The sequence below is a fragment of the Scardinius erythrophthalmus genome (assembly GCF_964197995.2).
Source record: "Scardinius erythrophthalmus genome assembly, chromosome: 8".
Lineage (NCBI taxonomy): Eukaryota > Metazoa > Chordata > Actinopteri > Cypriniformes > Leuciscidae > Scardinius > Scardinius erythrophthalmus.
Window position 1 is genome coordinate 8,214,461 of NC_138228.1, and position 24,385 is coordinate 8,238,845.

A 24,385-nucleotide genomic window follows, 5' to 3' on the forward strand; every position below is an offset into this window, starting at 1 on the left:
CAAGATTCCTGTCCCGCTGCTTTGTTTCTGTTCCTCTGTCAGATAGCACCCCTGTGAGTTCCCAGCCTCGGACTGTTTCCCCCAAGTCATCCCCTCGTGTGTCCCCATCCATGTCTGCCCGGACCCCTCGCCGTCAGCCCTCGTCCTGTCCACCCAAGACCCCTAGTCCACCCATCCACCCTGGACTGCCCCCTAAGGACTTTGTGTTTCCCCCCCAGTCCTCCCATCCACCCTGGACTGCCCCCCATGAACTCTGTGTTGTCTCCACCTCCCCTGCCTTGTTTGTTGTTTTTGATTTTTCACCCCAATCCTGTCATTGTTTATTCATGTTTGCCGTTGTTGTTGTTTGTCATGTTTTGTTGGTTTGTGTCCTTGTCTCAGTCTGTCATGTCACGTGTTTAGTGTTCCCTTAGGGAGCGTCTGGAAGCCGCTCCTTAGGGGAGGGGTTCTGTCATGATTCTGCCTTCTTGTCTTTGATTTTTCTCTTGTCTTGCGGCAGAATCATGACAGGCCCATGTTTCATGTGCAGCACATGGCCATTTGTTTGGCCATGTGCTTGCGTTGTCTCGTCCCCTAGCCCCGCCCCCTTGTTATCCTCGTTTTGTCATTATTGCTTTACCCATTATCACCTGTGTTCCTGATTATTTGTTCCCTATTTAATCCCCTCATGTCTGCTGTCTTGTCTCGGTTCATTGTCGATCAATTTCATACTTTGTGTGATCACTTTGAGTATTCCTGTCCAGTGAAGTTCTGATCCTGTATTTGCTGTTAATTTGTAGTCTAGTTACGTCAAGTCTATGTCATAGTCTAGTTAGTATTCATAGTCCTGTCTTGTCCTGTTTTGCCCCCTCGTGGGCTTTGTTTTCCCTGTTATTTGTACAATAAACTGTGTTGCTGTGACCACTGTCTGCAATTGGGTTCATCTCCACACATCCCATGACACATTTATCACACATCCCAATACATACCGCATAAATGTTATGAATGTAACCAATGTAAATGAATTGTATCCAGTGTGATTCAGTTAAAAATACAATTGACACTGGTAATGTCTGCTGACAAGTCCAGATGTTTGAGGCTAAATTTCAAAGCTGTAAGCTGAACATTTTGTAAAAAATGACAAAAAAGTGTTATGGTACTTTTGTTTTCTGTTTACACCAGAGAAGGAAACCATCTGTTTTGAAATCCCCAGTAACAGCACTTTCAAAACATGTCCCGAACCATCGTGTTCAGCAGTCCGCCACTGATATTATATGTGTTGCTCCAACTTTTACATCTCCATGAATAAAAAGAGATTAGCTGTTTCAGCCACTGTGCTTTCGGGTGTCTGAGAGGCGGCTGAGGTTTAGGAGCAGCTCTGTGGAGTAGAAGGAATGTTACTTTGGGGACTTGGCTCTTACCAGCAATGTCTCTGAATAATGCACATGCAGAGAGAGAGGAGGGGAGATCGAGCAGACAGGAGGCTTAGACCACAAAAGCGTCTCTGTCATTCAGTTGCCTCCTGAATAAAACACAGCCAGAGAACCACTTGAGCTAGAAGCAGCTAGCAAGGAAATAAAGAGAGGGAGAGTAAGAAAGCTACAAAAATACACAAAGACAACAACAAGATATAGTGGATGCCCAATATATATATATATATATATATATATATATATATATATATATACAGTATATATGTTTTATATAACAAATATAAATTAATTATTAGCACATAATTTGAGTCAAAGTTGAACCGCGAAGTTAACATACATTTTATGTTCACAACGGTGAATGCGGGAGTGTTTGGTTATAACCTGTTTGAAAACCAGTAATTTTTTGTTTGTTTAATATTAAGAGTAGAAAATTGAGAAAACTAATATTCTAATAATTGTCCTCTGCTGCTCCAGTTGTACGGATTCTTAACGCGTTTAGGCCTATTGCAACTTACTACATTTCATCTTTTTCTCATCAAACAACCAGACTAACTAATGGCTCGACACAACCCGTACCGACAGGGCTTTCTTCTGTGTAGACCAGCAGTTCTCAAGTGCCAGGGGATCCGTGAAAATAATTTGCTATACATAGTTATAAGCAAAATATCAGAGGAGGAAGAGTGCTTTCCTGAACAGCAGCACGATATTGATTTTATACAATTACAAAAAAAAAACCTACGTTAATAGTTTCAAATAGCCTAAATCGTTCAGTGTCCTTGGCCTGAAAACTTTCCAGCAGTTTAGCAGCTTGAGATGCTCTCTGAAGCGCAGACAAGAGCCGAAACATAACATCCACCTAATCCCCATAAATCATAAGCAGTGTCTCTGAACAAGACTTTCTTTCTTTCTTTCTAACTAATCTTTCTTTCTTTCTAACTAATCGTTCTTTCTTTCTAACTAATCTTTCTTTCTTTCTTTCTTTCTTAACTAATCTTGATGATCTATCTATCCATCCATGGTCATGCTAAATCATGCAAAATCACGTGGTAAACCATGGTAAATCATGCTAGCAATATGGTAAACCATGACATTTTGTTATTCTAGGGAGCACACTTGAAATTACACACTTCAGATTTATCATCAGCCAGATTAATCAATAATCACAGCACACAGTAACCTACATTACCCTGGTTAATCAAACAGAGCAGACTTGTCTATTACAGTAAATAGATCTAATTTCATGCATTGACTTTTTTTTCAGACAGAATCATATTGAGATTGTGCATGCCGCTTCATGAGGCAATTCAAAAAACAGTGGTTTAAATTATAATACTGTTGTATATATGTATATGTACTAAGTAAAATCAAGGGTCAGCTTTAGCCATTTTTTTATATCCTTCGATGATTCCACCTAATGTGGTCATCCATTTGAATTTCATTTGTTATCGAGAAATCATAGGAGTCCTATATCATAGGAATCAATTGGTTTGTTTAAAACACCGAAGAACTATAAACCTTACAAACATGTTAGTGTCCTTTTGACCTAAAGTGGCTGCATGCCTTTGCCCAAATCACTGAAGTGACCTCGACATCTGGGTTAGCAGTAGCATGAACCATCAGGCAAGTGTTATTTAAATAAACTCCAGATGTACTTACAAACTTCCCAATGCCTTGTTTTATGAGTACATAACCTATTTGTTCTACTGTACCATTCTGGGCATTATTAGTGGGGTAATTTACAAGATACATCCTAGGATCGATTAGCGCCTGCACTAAGCCATTCGGCTGATATCTCTAAATAAGCTCTAACTTTAATAATGTTTGACCAAGGGGAAAAAAAGCTTCTGGGGGGGTGTTTGGTTCGAGGTCATGGTGCAAAGGACCCTAGGTTGATTTTACTCCGAACCATCCCTTGAAATGCTCTGGATAGGAGATTAACATGGCGAACTGTGTACAGCTCTCTCAGGGCGGGGTCTATGCTAATAGGGCAGAGTCCGTCATCCCTCGTGGGCGGGGCCTGTCTCAAAATCTACAACCTGCAAACGCTTGTTCAGAGACACTGCTTATGATTTATGGGGATTAGGTGGATTTTTACCATTATAAGGTGGTTATGTACACACACTGCCAACACACATTTATGTTCAAACACCATGAAAAAGTGAATTTTGCATAATAGGTCCCCTTTAAAGCAATCTGGTTGTTATATTTGTGTTATGTAACAAGGCCGCTGCAAATGTGTCTATTTACAACGTGATTTTTGCAGTGTTGAGTATTATAGCCAATCACAGGCATTTCTGTTGAAAATAGTGACCAATCAGAAGTGTTTAAGTTGAAGTTTTCAGTGACACCACAGGAAGTGAAACTGAAATTGCTGATGACTCGTTTCAGAAGTTCAGAATCGGTTCTTTCTTTTAGAAGACAATAATAACTTTATTTGTTTTGCACTGTGATATTGAAAACTTTGCAGACATTTTACATTTACAAACAGCTATATTACACACTGCATAAAAGGTCATATTCAAGCATAATGGGGCAGTTGAATGCACTGCTATGCTATTTTGCATGTTTTCAAGTCAGCAGGAGAAAGTCGGACAAGGGATGTCCACCTGTCTTCTCAAAAAGCTGTGTGAAATGAGGTACCTTTCAAATCTGTGAATCTGTTTATACTCACCACCATTCAAAATGTAGAAATTCGTAAGATTTTTAGAAATTGACACTGCTAATTTGCAAGGACATATAGAAATAATCAAACGTGACAGTAAAGTAAAAACATGTATTATGGTACAAAAATTTCAAATAAATGCTGTTCTTTTGAACTTTCTATGCACCAAATAATCCTATCTTGGTTTTCACACAAACATTAAACAGCACAGCTGTTTTCAACATTGATAATAATAAGAAATGTTTCTTGAGCAGCAAAGCAGCATATTAGAATGATTAGGATCATGTGACACTGAATACTTGAGTAATGATGCTGGAAATTTAGCTTTGCCATCACAGGAATAAATTACATTTGAAATATTTCACAACTTTCCTGTATTATTTATACAATTAATGCAGCACTAGTTTTAGATATGAATAATTTGATTCTCTTTTTCAGAGCGTGTGGCTTTGATCTCACTTATGACCTTATTCCACCTGAAGTTAAACGTCAAAAAAGTGATTGGACACACTTCCTCTCTCTCTCTCTCTCTCTCTCTCTCTCTCTCTCTCTCTCTCTCTCTCTCTCTCTCTCTCTCTCTCTCTCTCTCTCTCTCTCTCTCTCTCTCTCTCTCTCTCTCTCTCTCTCTCTCTCTCTCTCTCTCTCTCTCTCTCTCTCTCTCTCTCTCTCTCTCTCTCTCTCTCTCTCTCTCTCTCTCTCTCTCTCTCTCTCTCTCTCTCTCTCTCTCTCTCTCTCTCACCACCCTCATATTTCTCATCTCTGTCTTCTGTAATCTGTTTTGACAAACCCTCAGGGTCACCACTGCATCTTACAAGTATTTAATGAATTAAGTTATTTCTGTTTGATTATTAACTATTCATTTTATCCATTTCTATGTCCAAGTAGATTTTAAAAGGATATGGACCGACATGTGTCCATGGTACAAATTCCTCGTAGTGTTTAATCACTAATGGATTATATGTTTGGTCAGATTAGCATTAGCATAAAGCTGCATAAACGCAGCTGCGTTGCAACCTTGGCTGTTCAAACCGAGGCCACCAGTTCATTCGTTTAATCCCGGCTCTCAACTTTATTAATAACAAGATCATGATTGACCTCGCAGCTGCAGTCACTTATGGCTGCTTTAAATCCTACATCATGTGCTCTTTGACCCTCGGGCCAGTGATTTCGAGGCCCTGCGATGCTTACATGACGCACTGTGGCAGATTAGGGATTTGAGTCCAAACTGAAAATATTTATCAACATTTCATTATGTGATTTGTAAATTATGACTGGATTCTGACATTTCAGACTTACAAAATGTTGGCGTTTTGAAAGCTGATTGCATTTATTTATTAATATATTGATATTATAACTAATTATAAAGGACAACTTGACTTTTGTTCTTTATTATTTTATTTTATTGCACAAATTAGGCTTGTGAAACCAATGGCGTTTAAATGACCAGAAATGAAATGATGGGAAAATCACCATAAGATTTGAACAAGCTTCTTCCTACTCTGAACTTTGACTTTGAAAGTACTTTCCCACAAATTTTGGTATTTTTAAAAGAGATTTTCAACATTGATTACACCAATGACACAAAACAAACAAGGGAAATCATGCATTGTTCTTAAATTATTTATATTATCCATTACATTTTTTTTATTAGCTTATTTTAATTCGCTTTTTGTACAATTGTTGGACATTGCACTAATGCTTAAAACCTAAAAAACAAAACAAATAAATAATTGTAAAACTCAAAATTGAAAATTTTAAACATGCAAAACAAAATAGTAAAATTATTATATATATATATATATATATATATATATATATATATATATATATATATATATATATATATATATATATATATATATATATATAATGCTAAAATTATGCCTTTTGCGTTTTCATGACTAATACATTTTGATAATGACCTAACAAACGTAATTTCGTAAATTCAAACTTGGCCACATGACATTAAGGACAGTATAGATGTAATTACAGATATGTAGATGCAGTTTGCCATGCAGGTCGGCTAGCGTTAACATTAGTACTGCCAATATTGGTTTTTACAGTGAGGAGTCAATATCTTGACTGTGATTTATCTCAGAAACAGAAGAAGAGAGTAGGCTACAATAAATGCTCTTGTAAAGATGCAGGATTACTTCAGGAGATGGGGAAAATTGTTACTAAGATGGAAATTGCTAAAGATAATTGAGTCTAATTAGTCTACTTAAAAAATATTATTTTGTAAATGCCTAGCAACTAAAAAGCCTTGCCTATTGTTAATGCTAACAACAACCTAGTGGGTATACACACAAAAACACAGACACACCTCCCACATGACAAAAAACCTGACAGATGTGCGCATCCTCATGCAAATCAAACACTTCCTTCTTCCTGCAACACTAATTAAAATGTACCTAGTGGAATGTGATACATGGGAACAATTACTTATTGCTGCTGATGTAGACTCCTGAAATTACTGCTGAATCTTCACTCATTAACTACAGGATGTGCATGAGATTTCTCTAAACGAACCCCTTTAAATAACTTGAGGTGACAATGCTACAGCTTGAAAATGAAGTAAGTCGTCATGAAGGCCTATGACCTGTTTAGCATGTACAGATGCTGACCAGTGGTTTTAATTTTGCATGCGTCAGCCACTAATCATGTTAAACTGAATCGGGCTTTGACCTGAATGACTACGGAAGCATTTATAATGTCTTTGTCACCATGGATTCAAGGCCTATAGAGTTGAGAACCACTGTTTTTTCTCAAGAATAGGTTAATTGAAAATTACGTTGAAAATTATAGTAATGCAGCCATCTGTTTTCCTTTTGAAATTGCTGTGATAAGTTTTGCGTCACCCCAAATCTTTAGTAACCAAGTTAGCTTTTTGGATTTCATACCTATGCATGTATACATGTGCTGTTTTATGACAACAACAACAACAACAACAAACTATCTGTTAAAATTATGATAGTGTTGCATGGTAATGAGAGGTAGAGAGGTAAAAATACTGAAGATCTGGATTATGGGTCCCCCTGCTGGTTAGATAAAATCAGAGCAATTTATTTTATTTTATTTTATTTTATTTTATTTTATTTTATTTTATTTTATTTTATTTTATTTTATTTTATTTTTAAAATAAAATAAAATAAAATAAAACAAAACCCTGCTGGTTAGATAAAGGTAGAGCATTTTTGTTTATTTTTATTGTATTATTCGTATATGTATTATACAGGACTAAATATAGGACTAAATTTGACAAAGTAAAGCTTCTTTTTTTACCATGTCAATACAGCTACGGATGGATGGATGGATGGATGGATGGATGGATGGATGGATGGATGGATGGTTGGATGGATGGATGGTTGGATGGATGGATGGATGGATGGATGGATGGATGGATGGATGGATGGTTGGATGGTTGATGGAACATACATAGATATAGATACATACACACATATAGATAGATAGATAGATAGATACATTCATACATACATGAATACATATACATACATAGATACATACATACATAGACAAACAGACCACTCGTTCAGGTGGATAATGTATTTGTAAATATTCCACTTCTTGAAGACGATCAGTTTTTTTTTCTTTTCTAAACAACAACCTTAACATCATGAATGACAATTAAACAAACAAACAAACAAAAAATCCACACAAAACCCCACACATCTGCCCAGCACACTCTCCTGTACAGGTTGTGTTTGGTCATTGTGCTGTTTGGCGTGACAGTGTGGCATTATTCTAGGCTTTGTGTGAGTCTGTATTGTTCTCCTGTGGGATCCTTTGTTGAGTGAGGGGGTATAGTGGTGATGCTGCAGGGCATTGCTTTATGCTGACTCTGACCTGTGGGAATGGCAGGGACCAATATGGCCCTATGACTAGGCCACAGAGAGAGGAGGAGAAGGAGAGAGGAACAGCATCAGCAACGCACATCCCAAGAGAGCATCGATTTGGAAATGGACTAAAATACTTCTGGATTTTTAGACTCATCTGTTCAAGTCCAAGTGTAGTCATGCAGGAGAACCCAGGCTCTATAGGTGTGGATGGAGCATACGCTAGCAATGTACCTGCGTTCCTCACTAAACTCTGGACTCTTGTGGAGGACCCAGAGACCAATCATCTGATCTGCTGGAGTACTGTGAGTTCATCCTGATGGCATCCTATTTGATAGATATATTTGATGATAAACTGTGTAGATTTAAAATAGAAAGAAAATCAGGAAGAAAACCAACGTTACCATTTAATTATGGAATTTTTGTCGGACTGTTGTGAGCCCTTGAGTAGATATAGCCAGAGAAACACATTTAAAAGTTGAAATGTAAGTCAGTGATTTTTTTAATATTTGAATGCCAAGAATCTCCAAATATGATGATCCCTTGCAATGAAATGGCAGCTGTATTTATGTATTCAAAGCTATAATTTATAGACACGTATACAGACCCTTTTATAATGTTTGTGAAAAATAGTAAGCTTACTAAATTGAATAATCTGACTTTGTCATTTTCTACAGCTAAAACAAATTATTAAAATATTGGAATATATTTACTTGGTTAACAGTAGTATCTGTTTAAAAATAAATATTTTCCTATCCCAAATTGCAATATCAGAGAAATATATATATATTCAACATTTTCTGAGGAGAGCTGTAAGAGAGCTCTAGCGGGTCAGTGGAAAATTTGAAAGAATTTTAGTAGAAAAACTATATATGAAATATTTTTAATGTCTAAAAATATTTGTCTGGTATTGAAATTTAGTGTAGAAAAAATATTTATACTGTTAACTAAGCAAATACTTTGATAATTACTAAATTTGAGAGAAATTTTATTTGAGAGAAAGTATATTTACAACATGCATTTAACAGTTTATATTAATGCCTTGTGTAAGCATATTATTCTTCATAATGGAAATATGTTGATCAGTGTTGAACTTTGAGGAAATGTGTTGATGAAGTTTTAAAATAAGACTGAAGGTGGATTTATTACTATTATTAGTGCTGATCTAGCTTATAGGTCATCAGAATGATTAATAAGAAACACATCAAATTATCTATATTCATTCTGCTATTCATTCTGCATCCAGATGAAAATGTTTCAAATTCATTTTAAATGAACATCAAAGGCATCAAAGGCATCCAAGGTCCAATCAAAGGCCAATCAAAATAATTATTGACTGAACTCGGAACCACAAAAATCATTGGCAAACTCTTTAAGATAATTAATTTTTATCAATACTTTGAGACTGCGTAATGTTTATATTCATAATCTTCTGGTGAAAATGCCATCTATTTTTATTTGGCAATGAATCATCCGTATTGAACACATTAATTAATTTGCTAAAAATCCTGTGTATCAAAAATCATTTACATTCTGCTTGTGTGTGCAAAAAAGAAGCAACATGCTCCTCTCTGATTAACACAATCTTGTCTTAGTTTTGCATTTAAACTATGCCTTTCAGGAGAAGCTTGAGGAAGAACATTAATAGACTCCCCTCTCATAAACACAAGCAACCTATTTTTGTGCTATAATAAAAGCAGAGATGTATTTTCCCTTTTGCCTTGTTTTCTCTCATTCTAGACGGGCACCAGCTTCCATGTTTTTGACCAGGGCAGATTTGCTAAGGAGGTTCTGCCCAAATACTTCAAACACAATAACATGGCAAGCTTTGTACGCCAGCTCAACATGTGTAAGTATCAGCCTGCGCTGACAAACATCACCAAAACTCTCTCAGACACTCCAGATTGAAGGAGTGTTTGTGCTAACCTCTCACTTCTCTCTCAGACGGCTTCAGGAAGGTGGTGAACATTGAGCAGAGCGGGCTGGTAAAGCCAGAGCGAGATGACACCGAGTTCCAGCACCTCTATTTCCTCCAGGGCCATGAGCATCTGCTTGAGCACATTAAGCGCAAGGTGAGACGTCTCATCTTTAAGTGATTCTCACTCTTGTTTTATTCGCTCTCATCCTCGGAGTCAGAGGCTCTTAAACACACACACACAGAGGAGAGGGTGGAGGTTCGTTTACCCATTACTGCACGATAGTTTTTGTGTATTCACAGGTGTCAATAGTGAAAAGCGAGGAGACCAAAGTACGGCAAGAGGACTTGAGTAAGCTGTTGTATGAGGTGCAGGTGTTACGCGGCCAACAAGAGAACATGGAGATGCAGATGCAGGATATGAAACAGTAAGACGTTTAACACGCATCTTGCACACAAACCCAATTAATCCCATGGCATCATTTACTGCCTTATCCTCACCCTTAGTAACAAAGCAATTGAACCCCAAACAACAACTTGACTTTTCACCTCTATTATCCCTCTAACTTTTCACCTACTTCTGTAGTTGGCTCATTCATCGGCTTCTCTGCATTGTGAATCTCAGTGGTTTGGGGTTTTGTTTAAGCTGCCTCAATAGAACATTCAGTAGCTCACCTGACAGGTGGAGTCCAGCGGTCTGATCATATACCCGTGTGTATATATTCATCTGAATAATCATCTATTTCAGTAGTTCTCAAATGTTTTCAGATGGTGGACCACATCAACAGGAAAACATAAATTGCAGACCACCTTGCACTCGAATCAGAGTGAAATCAACAAATACTTTCTCAAAACAATTACCTACCATTTCAGTAGTGTACAAATTGTCTATCTATCCATCTATCCATCTATCTATCTATCTATCTATCTATCTATCTATCCATCCATCCATCCATCCATCCATCCATCCATCCATCCATCCATCCATCCATCCATCCATCCATCCATCCATCCATCCATCCATCCATCCATCCATCCATCCATCCATCCATCCATCCAAATACTTCCTCAAAACAATTACCAATCCATTTCAGTAGTACAAATGATCTATCTATCTATCTATCTATCTATCTATCCATCCATCCATCCATCCATCCATCCATCCATCCATCCATCCATCCATCCATCCATCCATCCATCCATCCATCCATCCATCCATCCATCCATCCATCCATCCATCCATCCATCCATCCATCCATCCAAATACTTCCTCAAAACAATTACCAATCCATTTCAGTAGTACAAATGATCTATCTATCTATCTATCTATCTATCTATCTATCTATCTATCTATCTATCTATCTATCTATCTATCTATCTATCTATCTATCTATCTATCTATCTATTCATCCATCCATCCATCCATCCATCTATCTTGTAGGCAGAATGATGTTCTGTGGAGGGAGGTGGTGTCACTGAGGCAGAATCACACACAGCAGCAGAAAGTCATGAACAAGGTAAGAAATACAGCTCGTGCCCACACTGGCTGTTATTGGAATAGATGCTGTTGTGCTGATTTAGTGACTGAGTAATGCTTAATCACTCTCTGATTCTCTGTTCTATCCATAGCTGATTCAGTTTCTGTTTAGCCAGATGCAGTCCAACACTCCCAGCACTGTGGGAATGAAGAGAAAGCTGTGAGTGCACCCATTCATCTGTAACACACACTTCGACACAAACACTAATCTGAAGCACTCGGATTTTGTATTGACACATATTCACAAACAAAAAAAAGAGCAAACAGAAAATAGCAATCAACAGCCTGATGCTCCAACACAAACACAGTAGAGGGAACGGCCAACTCAGCTGGAAACAGTCAGCTGATACAATTCACTGCCCTCGCTGCGATGAATGGAGCTGAATGCTGAGTCAGACCTCCTGAGCTCTTGCCCTCACACACGCACCCACAAACACGCACACACCTGAATTGTAGCGCATGACCCTCTACCTTCTATTAAAAGGTGCACCGTCAGCTAGTGTGACGCATGAGAACAAACTGGGTAAGAGGGACGGCAAGAGCCAGAGCTCTTTACCTCGCTGAAACTTTTAAGTGGCTAACTAATAACAACATTGTTCCAACGTTTCTTTCACTGTCTTACCACTAGGGCGCAATCGGATTTTAGTTCTAAGTCATAAGGTCTTTGTATTTGAACCCTTATTGATAATAATGTGGTTTCTTTCACTGATATGCTGCATTTTTCCTTCTCTTCAGTCCTCTCATGCTGGATGATGGCTGCTCCACCCCTCCTGCCTCCAAATTCAGCCATAGCCACTCCATGGAGTCCTTGCAAGAATCTTTCTACATCCAGTCGGTGAGAAAGCTTTCATATTAAAGATTGAGGATCTGACAGAGAAGATTTTTCTCACTATCACGCCTCGTACAACTGGTGTTTTGACGGCTTTCTCGATCAATAAAATATGACAAACACAGAATCTCTCTCATGTTCTACCAGCCATCTACAGAAAGTGCATCCTGCTCCACTAGCGGTGTGATGACAGGAGGGCCAATCATTTCTGATGTCACTGAAATTTCACAGTCCACCACCATGGCTTTACAAATGCAGACAGAGGAATCAAGGTGAGTGGGCCGACCTTCAGGGTTAAAGGATAGTTCACCCAAAAATGAAAACTGTTTTTGTCCATACATTAAAATTTTACTTTATATTCATGTTGTTTTGGACCCCACTGACTTGGACTATGGACACAGTCACACAAACATTCTTCAAAATATCTTCTTTTGTGTTCCACACAAGTAGCCTATGTAAGTCATACAGGTTTGGAACAATATAGGGTGAGAACAATGCAAACTATCCCTTTAGCCAATTTGTTTAGTAGGGCCCTGATTTCCACAATGCGAAAAACGCATATGGATTCACCGAATGAATTCAGTCATAAAAATGCAATTTACTGTATAAAAGTTCAGTTCAACTTGAAGAAATTATAACAGAAATATATTAGGATATTATTGTACAGTAGAATGTACTTCTCACAGTAATAATTAATTAATTAATTAATTAATTAATTAATTAATAATCCCCCCCAAAAATATCACACAATATCACAATTACTTTTCCAGGAAACAAAAAAGAAATAAAATTGTTTACATTTCATTTGATTACATTTTAAAAGATTAATTAAATTGTTAATGTTTTATGCAATCGTTTGATTACCAACGGTTTTGATAATACATTTTGTATTCAATTTTCAAATGGATTTAAGTGAACCCTAGTTTTCCTTGGATTAATATGTGATCTGTTTGTTTAGGGAAAAGTGTCTGATGCTGATTAAGGAAGAGCCGGCGAGTCCTGGGGTGCAGGGACGAGGAGATGGTGTGCCACTCGGCTCCTGTGAGGTGTGCCCTGAACCCCCCGTCCTCCCTGTTGCCATGGTACAGTCCGTCCTAGAGGGCCGAGGATCTAATTTGGGAGAGAGAAGGGCCAAAAGACCCATGCTGGAGAGGTATAATATATCATCCATGTCAAAGTAACAAATAGGCCTACAGTATCTACAGCTTGGCGCAGTTAAGACTTTTGTTTTAGACAGACAAGCACCACTCACATTTCAGTTTAACTTGTGTGTACATGTTAAAGACCAGAGATTCCTGATGGCGTGGAGAACGTTGACATGAGCCTGGAGGATTTACAGCTGCTTCTGAGAAGTCACCAGCAGAGCATGGAAAGCAGTGCTGCAGCAATGGATGTAAGATCTTTACAGGGCGAGAGCACTGTTTACACACATACAAGTGAATGAGAGGATCATAGTAACATACACACCTCGATTAACCTCTACTCTCTCTCACAGCCTTTCACATTTAGTCTGCCTTTGAATGAGTGGAACTTCACAGAAATGGACCCAAACCTGAAATCAGTGAGTTTACTGTCACAATCAGCCGCATAATGGCTCAAAGTGACTCAATAATTGCATGATCAAGTACCCGTTATATTTTAATCGAAACTATTTATTTGTGCATTTGCAGGAGCTGGCTAATGCCCTCATCCCTGCTGCTGTGTCCCAGTACATGTTTCAGGGTCAGGAGGGAGAGACGTACCCGACCGCTGGCTATGAGGAGCAGTGAAGACCTGATATGACAGCCAGCACAGATCCCTCCTGAGAGATGAACAGGTAATGATCAACAGTTACTAACAGCCTGAAGATCCCTGTGATGTTAAAATCTACTGTCTAAGAAGTATAGTTTTATGCTATTAAAATCTACCTCACACTTACGGTTGTCTTGTTTATTGTTTCTCTAAGAGGGATCCATTTGAAAGCATGACACTTGGATTGCATATTATTCCAACATCAGAAGAGAAGGCTCAAATTTATCTGACTAGTAGATGTGGCGGTGATATATCAAGTAAACTTGTGCCGACCAGCCCTCCATGAAGATTCACTTAGTAGGCCATTGGTGGAAGATGGATTTTTACGAATCTTTTGGAGCAACTCTTTGGAGATGGAATATTTACAATAAACCTTTCTCAAAGCCAATAAGGAGTTCAGGCTACATCAAGATCATTTTGAAGATGCCAAAGAAAGGCAATATTAGGCATTTCCTTCCCCAACGACTACAACACATGTGAACTGTATGCAATACATCATAAATTATTGTGGCCCGAGTTTGAATGCACTTTACTCTGTGTGTTGGAGTTTCTGCTTTGTGGAGCTGTGATTTTAATTTTCCCTAAAACTTAACTGTAAAAGACAACATATTTTGTTCAAATTTACCTTATAATGAAGCACATACTTGTATTTCAATATATATATGCAACACACTTGTATTTCAATATATTTAAAGGCATATAAAAGTACTGGTTTAATCATATTATGTATGTATTAATGTGAGAGGTCTAGGGGTTAAAAATCAGACCTCACAGAAAGAAAACTGAAATAATGCACTGCTTTTTGCACAATTTAGTGTATTCTTCTCAGTCATATTCTGGAACATATTCTTAAGACATCAAGTATTTTTGTTTCAATTTATCTTTAAGTTGATCGACTAGCCTTGCAGGATTTATAGTTGTCTTTGATACGCTTATGATATATTGTGTGATATTTGCCCTCATTTGATACAAATGTATTGACCACATTGGTTGAATTCTTAATTAAGTAGCTAAAGATGACTAAAACAGCAATTGTTCATGCCTTTGAGACGAGCACTATACTTATGTATTATAAATATATATATTTTTTAATTATTATTATACAATGTATTCTAATTTGATGTTTTCAGTTGACTGTTTTTTAAACCCAACAACACAATTAGAGACTATCTAACAATGACAGTGCCTTAGGCTTTAGGAAAGAATGTGTTTATTGTTCCTGCCAAACCTCATGTAATGAGGGCAAATGAACACACGACATATGATAACATTTCAGAGACCATAATGCACTTTGTTATTACAGGGCAGCCATATAGCAATGCAAAACACCCTAGATCTCTTGCAAATGTGTTGAATTTTAAAATTGCAATACTGTTGCATTGATTTATATGATTTCCCTAAAAAGCAATCTTGCTGCATTGATTTGTATGATTTCTCAAGGATGCAACATCTAATGATGACTTAGATGGGAACGATGATGGAATAAAAGAAATTGCACTAAGAGTGATAACTGTATTAGAAATAGCTTTTATTCAGTGTTAGTTTATAGGCCTACTCTTATTTTTGACTAAAGCGCAATAATAAAATGGTTTATTTTGAGAAGGGTGCTTTTTCACATAGGTTGCAAGTCTTTCATTGTATACTTTGTTTTCATAATGTGGTTAATTGCACTAGTAAAAAAATGAATGTAGAGTAACACAGCGAGACACAAAAGCACGAAAGCAAGAAAGGAAACCAATGTTGCATATTAATTCTGGATGTAGTCTGTTCCTGACTCCCACCACCATAATGTTAACAAATATGTACACACAAAAAGTGTAAAACAATAAACGTATTTTAAAAGCATGCAGGATCTCTCATTTTACTTCTTAAAATAAACGAATGAAGAGATCACATCAAAGTTATATAGGCCTATGTAAACTGAAATATCTGTTGTACTGTTTTATAACAAGGCGATAACGGTAGCCTATTAGAAGTAGATTTTATTCAATGTTAGTTTCGCTATTCTTTACCACAAATCAATGGTTTAACTAAAAGGTTTATTTTGAGAAGGTTCTTATTTCATCATGTGATTACTTGCAATGGTAAATTAATAAATAGCCTATATGTAATCAAGTCACATTCATTTATATATTTTAACACTATAGACTGATTAAACGAGCAAGAAAGAAAGTTTAGTAAGTTAATAAAACCATGTATATAAAAGAAAATATAAAAAAATTAACTTATCTATCAATATATTTATTAGCCTCGCAGACATGCCGTAAAGCAAAATGCACGGTCGTAACACAGGAAGTAGCCCGATGTCCCGGATGTGCTTTCACAACAGAGACAGAGTGCCGTATTACGGTTTTCATCGAGCGCCAAGGCTGTGCAATTCAATCTCACTAATATCGCAATCAACAGTAAAAAAAAAGTGATTAGTGCATAGATTAAGAAGCGACTATATTATTCATCGTACGATGTCAGTTGTACCTCCTAATCGATCATCTACCGGTTGGCCTCGTGGAGTAAATCAGTTCGGCAATAAATACATTAGCCAGCCGGCTAAACCGCTCACCCTGGAGAGAACAATCAACCTGTGAGTAGAATTCACCACTGCAAACGACGTGCAGTTACGTTAATTTCATAACTAATGCTCAGCGATCCCTTATAACTTCTTTTTGAAAGAGCATTGACATTTTGATAGTGCTCCGTCCTGCCTACTGCTGTTTGGATACGTAACAATACACTGGGTGCGTCTCAATCAGCTCCCTAGTTCAGTAGTCAGGGCACTGATAAGGGAGTCGGACATTTTAAGTGCTGTCTCAATCGCAGAATCCTTCCAGTTCCCTACAAATTCCCGCAATGCACCTTGAAAACCAGGGAGCATCGATTCTCACTATTATGTTCCCTTAACGGAAGTTGCGAAACGTAAAATACATGAGCCAAATCACTAACGTTACGCATAATGACACGTGATAGATGTTTATTTTTAATACTCAGCATAAACATACATCACTAGACAGGTAGTTAACAAAATCTAGCTAAAATTTATCATTTATTAATGGCTGAAATGTTGCACGTATATAACAAGCAAAGTATGTCTATGCATCATAATTTACTATAAATAACATTAAAACATAATGTCAGAAAGATGTAATGTCTGCTGTTGTTCATAAATACCAGTAGTTTGTACATTTATATTGACATGCACATGTATCGATAGTACAAAATAAACGGGATTCAAGGATCTGTTTTTGTTGTGTTCCATTCCATGTGCAGTAGTTACTGTTTTCTTATCTGTTTTATTTGTGGGGTTGAAGTGCTCCTTAACAAGAGCGCATATTGTTAATAGTGGATCAATAACGTTCTATCATATCCTCGTTTAAATGATGGAACTCCTGAACATTATGATGTTTGTTTTTCGCAGATACCCTTTAACAAATTACACATTCGGCACTAAGGAGCCGCTCTATGAGAAGGACAGCTCGGTAGCCGCACGCTTTCAGCGGATGCGGGAGGAGTTTGAGAAAATCGGGATGCGGCGGACAGTGGAGGGAGTTCTGATCGTGCACGAGCACAGACTCCCTCACGTGCTGCTCCTACAGCTGGGAACCACCTTCTTCAAACTGTAAGTGGGCACTGCTTCACTGGAGTTTGTGTGGATGTAATCGATTCAAATAGGTGCCGTTTTAGTGGTTAACCCTTTCAAAAGGAACGTATCTACCCTTATGTATGATTCATTATTCATTTTTGTTCATTATTTTGCTATCATGTGTTGCTTTACTTTGCATTGATTTGATCATCCATTTTGCATTTGTTGAAAATGTGTCTTGTAACATTTATTGTCAGTGCCTGACAGTTTACATATTGTGTTTTTGCAGTCCTGGTGGTGAGTTGAACCCTGGAGAAGATGAGGTGGAGGGGTTAAAACGACTGATGACAGAGGTATCATTGGTTTTCTGACTGTATTTAATATGGTAATAATTAATGGCATTTACAGGATTTTTTGACTACAATCACTTTAGAGATAAAAGATCAACCAAGTCAAGACAAAAACACTTCCTATCAGAGGCCTTACACCTGGTATTAAGATTTGGTCTGGTATTACGCTACGGTCGATCGGATCACAGGTGGACGAGGGAGACACATTCCCTTTTACGCCTGGTGTTTTAATCCGTCTCTTTTGTCCATTTACAACCACTTCTGTCCTGATTTCTTGGAGGGGAGGGTCTTTAGGCGGGTAAAAATACGGGCTTTTTCAGATCTTTTGATCTAATGGATGAAATAAGCATGCACAATTTACAAATGAATGCCACCGGAGACGACGGAAAAACATGGAGAGCAGCAGCTTTCGTTTCTGATCTGATAGCCGTGCTGAGCAACTGTGAGTGTGTGTTAGAAATCAGGAATGATGAGAGAACATTGTGCTTGGTACATTTTTCATCTTCAAACCAAACTTGGGTCTATAGCCGACAAAGTTTAAATCCCGTATGGCTAGTGCGCTTCCCAAAATGTTTCCGCATTAGATCAGGCCAGTAGGCGGAGAGTGTGCGGGCTTCTGTGGCTGTTGACTACATCACACTACGAAAGCGCTCGGTTCGAATGCGTTTTCAACTACCTCTGGAAGTGGTCAAAAGTGGACAAGCTCAAAATGTTTTACAGCTGCATTTAGCGTGGCCCACTTGTGATCCGATCGACAAACGCATCTTAATACCAGGTGTATACAGGGCCAGAGTATCGTACCATCTTGTATGACTTTAAAATGCCATATTATGGAATAAAACTAGCAGAAATGGATTTAAAATACATTGGAGAATAATTCTGAATTTTCTTGTCAAGATTTTGGGGCGTCAGGATGGAGTGAAACAGGACTGGGTCATTGATGACTGTATTGGGAACTGGTGGAGACCAAACTTTGAACCACCTCAGGTGGTAACTACTCCGTTCCTTTTTCCTCAGACAAACACCACGCACAGGATCACCAACAGTATAAAACAATTATTTTTTCACTTTCAAGCACACTAAGATTTTGCTTCATATCTCGTTTCTTTCCACAGTACCCATATATTCCAGCACACATCACTAAACCTAAAGAACATAAGAAGCTTTTTCTAGTACAGCTGCAAGAGAAAGGTAGGGCAAAATATGTTTTGTTTACTCAATGCACCTTGTGTAAAATGTGATTATACAGCTTAACTTGTGTGTCGTGTGTCTTTAGCATTGTTTGCTGTGCCAAAGAACTACAAGCTGGTGGCCGCCCCCTTGTTTGAGCTTTATGATAATGCTCCTGGCTACGGCCCGATTATTTCCAGTCTTCCTCAGCTACTGAGCAGGTGAGGTGTTACTTTTAATATGAGACTGATCGGATGGGTTATGAAAGCATCTAGTGAATAGGCTTCACATCATTTAAACAATATAGATAAATGGTGTCTAATTAAATGAACTCTTTTCCCCGCCATTGACGGGTAATGCATCTTATGAAATAGTACAAAATCTCAGGATCAAAACACAGGCGACGAAGCAGCAGAAAAAAAGTGATAGCATATGTAAGCAGATGCATATGTAAAATAGCGCAATCTTCAAACATTAAACAGCATATAAATCAAAACCTCCTAAGGTTACTGAATAAAATGTCTACCCAGGATGAGGTATAGGACTGTGGAGCATTGGCGATGTTGACACAAGTGATCTACTCTATGTTTTGATCATTGTTCTGAATCCAATCCAGACGTAGTATTTATCTCTGTTCGGACGATAATTGTTTCTCATGTGGATGTCCGTAAAAATAAATCTCAGTAATAAAACTCATGCATTCAGACGGCGATTTATTCATGGTGGAGGAGCGAGTTTTGTGATTCTACGGACCCGGGAACGCTCTGCTCACGTGGTCCGTCACATGGTTGTCTGCTGTAAATAATTACAGCAAATATCCTATTTATTATTTGATTATTTAAATCTCCTGTTTAAAAATAGGAAGACAGATGCGCTAAAGTTAAAATGGTTTTCTGTCTTGAATTTCATCTCAAAATGGTGGATGTCATTTTAAAAATTAGCAAAAATAATTTAATACAGCCTCTTATATACATGAGATAAACAAAGCTGCTTGGTTAATATTTTTAATGTATATAATTGCTGCCATGCCAGCCCATTTCAAATGTTTACATGCTTTTCTTCGCTTTCTCCTTTGAGCAGTGGTGAAATATCATTCTTGTAAATACTTTCCAGTATTTCCAAAAAAAAAAAAAAAGTGCTATATCTTTAAAATGTATCCAAATTACAGCGAAGTACTAGCCTGGCTAATGTCAGACCTCATCTCGTGGTCTGGGAACCACATGTTCATTTTCTCGTATTTGAGGCGTGGTTTACGAATGCCCAGAGCCGTTTATTGGGCGCTACGAATGTCTATCAAATGCGCCTGTACGTAGCTCATAGCCAATCGTTTCAATTATACCAGATGACGTATGTAGAGCGACAGAAATTCGACGAGGAAGAAGACGATGGGTCAGAGATTCATGTGTGCACGATGGCGTTCAGCGACTATTGCCGTTTGTGCAAGATCGAAAGGTAACTTCGCGTCTGCTGCCATGTTGGATCCATAGATATAAACAAACTGCTTCGGTGTGTCGCATAGACGTCGTCATCGTCTTGCTGCTCCCTCCCCGTTTTGTGATTGGTTCCCTTTTTGAGGGGAAAATCTGGTCCATGGTGTCCAGGCTGCCTAGCAGCGTGAATAAAATCGCACTGCGAGCAAGGCAGCATGGGGTAACCCAGGCTAGCGAAGCACAACCATTTGATGCTCGGCAGTGGTCAAAAGGGATTTAAACTGAATTTTTTATTGATTTCTTCTTGTAAACTTAGTGATGTGGATTCAGATGGCAAGTAAATTACCACACGACCCTGATGTTTGTCAAAAAACAGTAGCTAATTCGGTCGGGGATTTTTACGCAAGTGGTGGGAGAAAAACACTGACATCCTGGATTCGGCCGGCAGTAAAATCACTGACTAGCCCCTGTAAATGTTTGACAAAAACACGATTTTCTCAGCTTTTTGTTCAAAATGTTGCTTATTTTATGAAACTTACTTTTAAGCTAGAATTAAAGCTAAGAGTTTTTGTTTAAAAGCTGGGGCTCTGTTCTTTTGCATACTTAACAGTGCATGTTCAGATATTCTTGCAACAAAATATTCTGTGATAGGTTTTGTGAAAATGATCTAAAATCCTGGCAGTGGCTGGTAACTTTTTTTTTTAAAACTGGTGGGGAAAGAGTTAATGTTGTAAATCAAATTATTAATTGCTCAACCTATTCATTCCCCTGCACAGGTTTAACTTCATCTACAACTGAGAAGAAAATAGTTTTGTCTTGACTGTGGGCTGTCTCTGTGAGCACAGTCTGATGGGAAGGCACGGGTGACAGATAAAGTGCTGGTGTTTTCAATGATGTCGAGGTTTTACATTGTGAGGCATTACATTGCGTAGAAATGTGTGCATTTTTTTTTTCTCCTTTATAGATGCATTGTAAGTCTTTGTTATTGAACTTTGTCATCAAGTAACTACATTTTTATGTTCAACTAAGTGATGAATACAATGTCTTTAGAAAAAAAAATGTTTCAGTGACTTTTTTTTTTAACTTTGTATATTTGTCAGTGCTTTTTATAATAAATTGTTCTCTTTGAGATTATGCAGATTTCCTTTGTTTTATATATTTTGCTGTTGTTGTTAATGTGTATGAAGGAAAATTTGAATTTTTTGGCATTAAACTGATATATGCTGTATGGCAAATGATGGCACAGAATATGGTATTATTAATAAAATAACTGACCAAAATAAAATATTAAAATGATATATTTGATGTTAAATAATATACTAAAAATACAATAAGCCCCTTTAATGGTGGTGTTTTTTTTTTGTTTTTTTTTGTTTTTTCATGTGTAACAGGTTTATTTTTATTTTTCCCTTTAAATGTCATCATTTATTTGTGAGTTGTCTATATTTTAACTTGCTATGTTTTTCTTAGGTGTTTTTAATTTTGTGAATTTGCAGGTATATTATGTAAAAAATATTGGTTAGTTTATTATAACTTTATAATTTTACATTATAATTCTAAACAGATCATTAATTAATGTAAATATAAATTGAGTTGTCATTAAATTTTCAGTCACATTTTCATATTTGTTTGTACAGTAACTACTGATCTTTTGTCATACAATGATATACTATCATATTGCTAATAACTTATTTATGAAAGTGCTACTAAAACCTTTGCTTGTGGCTATGATATATGATCTTTGTTTATTTTTCTGGCTATAGGTGAGCATGCCATTTGGCATATGTTGTTTCGTGGGAGGGGTTCTCTGAGTAACTTGTATATTTTGTTTCTAACATTAGAGATTCAAAATATTTGATCATGATGGAACCCAAAGTAAGCTTCAATTCCACATCTAACAACACTGCTGTGGGTTCAGAACAGATTGCTCCTGCTGTAGTTCTGGGTTTGTGCTGTTTGGTGGGTTTGCCAAGCAATATCGCTGTAATCATCAGCATTGCTCGTGACTGGAACACAAATTTTAGCTTTACCTTAAGCCTAATGCTAAACCTTGCTGTCTCTGATGCTTTGCCTCTTTGCTTGACTCCTGTCGTGCTGTGTGGAATACTGTTTGGATGGAAACTTGGCCTTTGGTCTTGTAGGATCCTGTTCTTCTTGGGTCACTGGAGTCTGTATGTTGGTGTCCTGACAGTCACCTCCATGAGTGTGCACCGCTATCACAATGTCATCAAGTCAAGGGTCACTAACAGGAAGCTACTGCACAGACTGGAAAGACGACACAGACGCCTTCATCTGACTGGCATCTGGATTCTAGCCTTTGTTTTTGCCCTACCAATATTTTTCACTCAAGGACTCAAAGACAAGGATGGATTGCAAAGATGTCAGAGGACAATGGAGTCACGGCCTATAGTAGTGGCTGTTTTGCTTCTTGAGACCCTGTTTGGGTTCGTCATTCCATTTTTGATCATGTTAACATGTTATCTCTGGTTGCACAAAGGCTTGAGCCAAAAAGCCAAGAGCTCCAGTCTAACTCAAGCTCGACAGGACCAGAAACCCAGAAATCAGGGGGCAAACGTGAAGACTTACAAGAAGAGACTTGTGGTCAGCATCGTTGTGGCTTTCTTTCTGTTTTGGACTCCTGTTCACATCATTAATGTGATTGATATAGTTACTACTCTGACTAAAACATCTCATCCAGATGTTTCTGCCCGACTTAAGTCCTTCCGTAGAGTTTATGGTGATACAAGCAAGACCCTGGCTTTGCTAAACTGCTGTCTGGATCCTTTTCTCTATGCCGTCTGTTCAGGAAATATTCTAAAATGTATCAGAAAGAAATAATTCTCCCTGCTGTTCTTGTGTGTTTTGCAGTAGATGAACACATGCTGTTGAAGGAGAAACAATATTCGACATTTATCTGACTGCATTTCATACATACATGCATTCATATATGATATAATATTATTGATTTGGTCTCATGAGAGAACAAAGTATCCCAGAGTATGAATTACCAGAATTCTATATTTTGGTAATATGGGCCTTGGAAAAAATTAAATAGGTTTCTTGTGGTTTGGCTGCATTTAGTTATTGTTCAAATTGAAGACAATGTACTTACTTTTTTGCATAAATATGCCAAAATGCATGCAATTTGTTTGTCAATAAGAAATTCAAATATGTTGTGAACCAGAAACTAATTGTTCAGAAATCTGAACTTACTGTTTTGAGAGACAAACTCATTCGAGAATTGAGCCAAAGTGATTGAGAAAAACTGTAAAACTTAGAATTAAGAACATCCTATAAGTAGTGATATATTACCATGGTGTTACATATTATTATGGGCTTAAGACGATTTTTAATATTTTTTATTTAAAAAATAAGCATATGAGGTAAATGTTTGCAGCTTGCAAAAGGGGCTTCATTAAGAGTAAAAGGTAGAATAGAAGAGGAAGAAACATCTGAAAACCACAAACCACAAGAATACAGCTATTTCACAAATAAGCTAAAACTAATGCAAACAGAAGGCTTCAACAAAATCATATACCATCGATTAACAACCAACAATAATGTACAGTATGTGAAAATGTTAACCTATTCTATTACACCCAATAAACAAAATAAAGAACGTTTAAAATAGCATCATATGACCCCTTTAAGGGTGAAGTGTGAGTTCATAATGTTGTCTCTGTATCTTTTATTTTAATTGCATTGTTTGGTTTAGAAGAAAATATATATATCGAGTCAAAGGGGAGCTTTAATGAATAATTTTTTTTCCCTTGATTGAGATAAGAGCAAAGTTGTAGTTTTAGTTTACAGAAGTGGGAGGAGTCGACATAGCCCCTGTTCTTCAAGCAGTCATAACTT

The 24,385-nt window shown here is 37.4% G+C and overlaps 3 protein-coding genes across 4 annotated transcripts; all 3 read left to right on the forward strand.

Annotated features, from left to right (window-relative positions):
• Nucleotides 1-8,107: 8,107 nt before the first annotated feature.
• hsf4 (heat shock transcription factor 4) lies at nucleotides 8,108-13,978 on the forward strand (the record flags this gene model as incomplete). The annotated part of the gene is made up of 12 exons (XM_081372192.1): nucleotides 8,108-8,233; nucleotides 9,669-9,777; nucleotides 9,873-10,000; nucleotides 10,147-10,271; nucleotides 11,285-11,360; nucleotides 11,473-11,540; nucleotides 12,116-12,215; nucleotides 12,357-12,481; nucleotides 13,168-13,362; nucleotides 13,494-13,602; nucleotides 13,705-13,770; nucleotides 13,880-13,978. The coding sequence occupies 12 exons, from the start codon at nucleotides 8,108-8,110 to the stop codon at nucleotides 13,976-13,978; spliced, it is 1,326 nt and encodes a 441-aa protein (XP_081228318.1).
• Nucleotides 13,979-16,286: 2,308 nt separating this feature from the next.
• Nucleotides 16,287-22,149, forward strand: nudt21 (nudix hydrolase 21). 2 transcript variants are annotated; one of them, XM_081373065.1, is made up of 7 exons: nucleotides 16,287-16,581; nucleotides 17,413-17,613; nucleotides 17,867-17,930; nucleotides 18,825-18,917; nucleotides 19,043-19,118; nucleotides 19,204-19,318; nucleotides 21,304-22,149. In XM_081373065.1, exons 1-7 carry the CDS (start codon nucleotides 16,463-16,465, stop codon nucleotides 21,323-21,325), a joined length of 690 nt encoding a protein of 229 aa, XP_081229191.1. In that variant the 5' UTR covers nucleotides 16,287-16,462; the 3' UTR covers nucleotides 21,326-22,149. The 2 variants fall into 2 exon arrangements, with proteins under 2 accessions (XP_081229191.1, XP_081229192.1); XM_081373066.1 differs by having other exon boundaries at nucleotides 16,313-16,581; nucleotides 18,825-18,914.
• Nucleotides 22,150-22,390: 241 nt separating this feature from the next.
• LOC308694908 (leukotriene B4 receptor 1-like) lies at nucleotides 22,391-23,503 on the forward strand (the record flags this gene model as incomplete). The annotated part of the gene is made up of 1 exon (XM_081372720.1): nucleotides 22,391-23,503. The coding sequence occupies one exon, from the start codon at nucleotides 22,391-22,393 to the stop codon at nucleotides 23,363-23,365; it is 975 nt and encodes a 324-aa protein (XP_081228846.1). The 3' UTR covers nucleotides 23,366-23,503.
• Between the last annotated feature and the right edge of the window lie 882 nt (nucleotides 23,504-24,385).